The sequence below is a fragment of the Oryzias melastigma genome, linkage group LG7, assembly GCF_002922805.2.
Source record: "Oryzias melastigma strain HK-1 linkage group LG7, ASM292280v2, whole genome shotgun sequence".
Classification (NCBI taxonomy): Eukaryota; Metazoa; Chordata; class Actinopteri; order Beloniformes; family Adrianichthyidae; genus Oryzias; species Oryzias melastigma.
The window spans coordinates 25,937,154-25,941,087 of record NC_050518.1 but is presented as its reverse complement, the minus strand read 5'-3'; the positions used below and the strand labels follow the sequence as shown (position 1 = coordinate 25,941,087).

At 47.7% G+C, this 3,934-nt stretch overlaps 1 protein-coding gene across 4 annotated transcripts in view; it reads left to right on the top strand.

The window, feature by feature from the left end:
- Window positions 1-914: 914 nt before the first annotated feature.
- tafa5l (TAFA chemokine like family member 5, like) overlaps window positions 915-3,934 on the top strand; it is a 64,562-nt gene continuing 61,542 nt past the window's right edge. The window contains exon 1 of one of the 4 annotated variants that reach the window (XM_036212929.1): window positions 915-1,658. In XM_036212929.1, coding sequence (XP_036068822.1) covers window positions 1,622-1,658 — 37 coding nt within the window. In that variant the 5' untranslated portion in view covers window positions 915-1,621. Of the gene's footprint in view, window positions 1,719-3,934 lie in introns of all 4 variants that reach the window. The other 3 variants (XM_036212930.1, XM_036212928.1, XM_024292955.2) reach the window with 3 other exon arrangements.

Here is a 3,934-nt window from a genome sequence, read left to right as displayed (position 1 = left end):
CCCATACAGTTGTAGGGTTATTAGAACCTGTAAGAATTCTGATTCAGTCTTACACTAATCCTTAGAGGGGGGTTATGCAAACATACTCCTGTGTGTCCTAAATAAAACGTGTTTCCGCAGCAGCTAAACTGGAGAAATTGTAAAAAAGGATGACTTATAACTGTTTGAATGGCGCCTCATCCAGAATGACCACTTTAAACTCCACATATGATGAATTACTGTCATATGTTTGATCATATTATTATTATTATTACTGTTGAAGCAAATGTGTGAATTACCAGCAAACATGCAGATAAACATGACAGAAAGGGGCTGCCAGGCACACTGATGGATTGTGATTAATTACCCAGTAGGGACATCAATCAGAAACATGGTTCTCAGCTCTGATCTCATTTGCAGACACACAGCCTCTCCCCGCAGCTTCTACGCCTAAAACAAGCTTATTGCAGCTGATGCAAAGGAACAAAGCTCTGAAGCTGTAAATCTGCAAAGTCCTGTTATTCCTCTGCAGACGTGCAGCCTTTGCAGTGAGGAAGACTTCATCAGATCCAGGCTGGTGGGAGACGTCCCCACGAGAGGCTGAAGGAGAAGGGGTCTTTAAGTGAGACCTCAAATGTTTGAGATACCCCCGTGTGTCACAGGGGTGACCCCTGTATGATCTGCAGTATTGTCCTTCAGAGATGAGAGGATGCTCCTCTGCTCTTACAGGTGGGCATCTCACCTGTGAGAGGGGGGCGTGTGAGGCAGTAGTTTTTTGTTTATTTTTTGGGTGTGAGGGGTTTGGGCTTTCATGCTTCACAGGGTGAATGTTCCCTCGCGTTAAGAGCAGATTGAAGACAGTCGGTCTGCGCGTCTGAAGCGGCGCAGGCGCTTCCTGTGGGGGTGTGTATGTGTGTGTGTGTGTGTGTGTGGGGGGGGGGTCCTCTGCTCTCCAGCGCCGCCTGCATGCAGAAGGAGCAGCTCGTGACGGAGGACGGGTTGATGAACCCGCAGCTCTGACTTCAGGTGGAGTCCGGGACACGGAGTTTCCCGCGGGATCAAACAGGTGACCAGCGCTTCCAACTTCCCGCGTGTCTCATCCTGGAGAAGTGCGTGACATTTTTCTGCTGGGGGCGCGTGCGTCCATGGCCACAACTGTGACGCATTTGCAGGCGGAGAAGCAGCAGCGGGCTCTGAAGTGTCCGACAGCCCGACAAGTTCCCGCGCTGTTTGGCATGCCGGTCACGTCCTCCCGGGGTAACTCGCGCGGCTCTCAGTGGCGCAGAAGTTCCTCGGAGCGGCAGCGGAAGTGACCGCGGCGGCATCAGCAGCATTCGTGCGCGGAGGCGCCGCTGCGGCTCGCGGGTCTCCTCCTCCGCGGGAAATCCCGCTCCTGAACGCGCAGCTGCGGAAACTTGTCCAGGCTCGAGCCGCTGACGCTGCGCTCTGCGCCCGGATGGATGCGCGCCTCACGGGGGGGTGAGAAGCGAAGGGACACTGCAGCCCCCGTCCGGTTAGAAGACCAAAATGGATGCTTACAACGTGCTCTGGCGACGCCGTGGGATTAAACCGGCTTCATCTAATCTGCTTGACGTCTGAAGGGCGCCAGAGTTGAAAGTTTGGATAATCTGCGGGTGGAAGGATGCAGGCTGGAGCCAGGACGCTCTCCGCAGGTGGAGGTGCGTCACTCTGCTGCCTGCTTCTCCTCTGGCTCATCTACTCCCATCTGCTCAGAGAGGGTAAGGGCGCTCTTCTGTGTCCTGCTTTGGCTGCAGCAGCAGACTGTCTCTGAGGGCTGATTGGTATGCAGCTGCACAGTTTGGAGCAGACCTGACTAAAACCCCCGACAGTCATTAAAATGCCTTTTGCAAGTCTGGTGGGGCTCCAGGCTCCGCTGGAGTCTGTTTTTAGTGACCCTGCTGGACCCTCAGGCTTTCTCACAAACTGACTTGATATCTCAGAGGTAAAGTTCATCCCAGTGTTTAGAAAAAAACACTTTAACCGTATTTTTCTGACACCAAACTGCTTATGTGCTGGGAAAGTGTGTGAACTTCAACCCTCAGCTGAAGGTCTGCGTGTTACCGTGGCGATAAGGATGTGGTTTCTCCATCCCTGAGCTCAGGTTGATGGTTGTAATTTCTTGTGCACACAGACAGGTCAGGTTCCTGCCTCAGAGCTTTAAATTTCACTCTGGTTAGAGGTGAACCTCTTCATGCCACTTTTCACTGCTGAATTATTCATCCATTTATGAAATTACACCTCATTCTGTCACAGAATTTCTAAAGCGACAAAAGGATTCAAATCCTGCAAAAATATTTGGGATCTGGCCCCACTGAGACTGTAGAGCAGACTCAACTTGTTGGAAGATGTTGTACATCAAGTTTCCAGATTAGATCTTTAATCAAGCAGTGGCCAGCAGTGTAATTACCATTGTGGAGGAGGGATAGTGCCTACATCAATGTCTTTGGCAGTCTGCCGGGAACAAAAGTTGCCACTGATGGTAGAAATGAACAGTCTGTGCGGTGAAATGTGTTCCGCATTTTCTCTCTTCTCAAACTCTGCCGTGAATTTGCCTCCTATGATGAGCTGGTTGTTAGAGGAGATGATGTAACCGCATCCTTTCCCCAGTGGTTTATTGTTTCCTCTCATTTCCCCTCCTAAATGTTTTCATCAGCACCTTATTGTGCAAATCATTCAATCAAGCTCTTGTGAACTTTTCTTCCTTGGTTGTTTGGATCCTGCTGGTTTGATTTAAAGGTTGAGTCTCTCTGTGATGTTTGCAGCTTTCAGTTGAATTTCTAGAATCCTGCAGTCTGCACGGGCAAATCTTCAAATCCGTCTTAAGTCCTCCTTTGAAACTGACTGCGTTGACCAGGAAAGCAGTTGTAAAAGCCGGTCTTTGTTGTCATTCCATCAGTTTTGTGGAATCCGGCTTAAAGTTGAATGAATTATGGAACCAAAAACAGCCCTTCACTTCCCGCCTTCTCCAGGAGGAGGCTGCGCTTCCTTCATGCCCGAAACTCACCTCTCTTCAGAGAGGACCACGCCTCACGGCCATGACGGGTGACAGCGTCTCGTCCGCTTCCAGCAGCTTTATCATTTTATTCTACAGAAAACCTGGACGGTTCTGGGTTTTCTCAGGTGTTCGTGGTCCTGAGAGGAAAACCTGAACAGGTGTGTTCTAAGGCAGGGTGGAAAAGTTCCGTCCTGTCAAACTGAATAAAAGCTGTGGTCGCTGGTGACCTGGATCAAATAAGAAGCTGATGAAGAACTTTTACTAAGAAAAAGCTTGTTTTAATAAAACAATGAGAAACAGTACTGACGTAAAAAGCTGGATTTCCCGTGAAGTGAAGGTTGGAGAGTGGGAGGCTTGCACAGAAGACTGTGTGAAAGGCACAGTGACAAGATCATATATTAAACACACAAGCTGATTGGCTTAGAGAGAATGAAGTCAAAGATTATTGGAGGAGGGCTCTGACATAGAAACAATGAATGAAAATATTATGGGAGCTAAGGAAATATTGAAGTAAAGCTCCTGTTGAGGAACACAGATGAAAACTCAATTTCAAATCCTTTAAATGTGCAGAGTCAACATCCAGGAAAGAGTTTAAAATAATAACTAAATTTATATTTAACTTCTGTAGTTTTTGGATTCCCCCTTATTAATACCTCATATTTCAAAAGATTATTATGAACTTCTAAAGCAACAAGAGCATTGGTTGGTCCTCCTCTTTCAGCCAAAATCAATGATTTCATGGTCTCTACAAACTGAGCTTGAAATGAACAAAATGATGTAATAAATAAAAATCTACTGAACGAAAACCAGACAGATTTTAAATCTTAACTGAATCATTTTAATAGGACAAGTAGAAGGAGCTGGAAGCTCCTGTGTCTGCACAGAAGTTGAAGGTCCACAGGACTGAAGACGACCTCTATGAACACGTCTGCTTCCGCT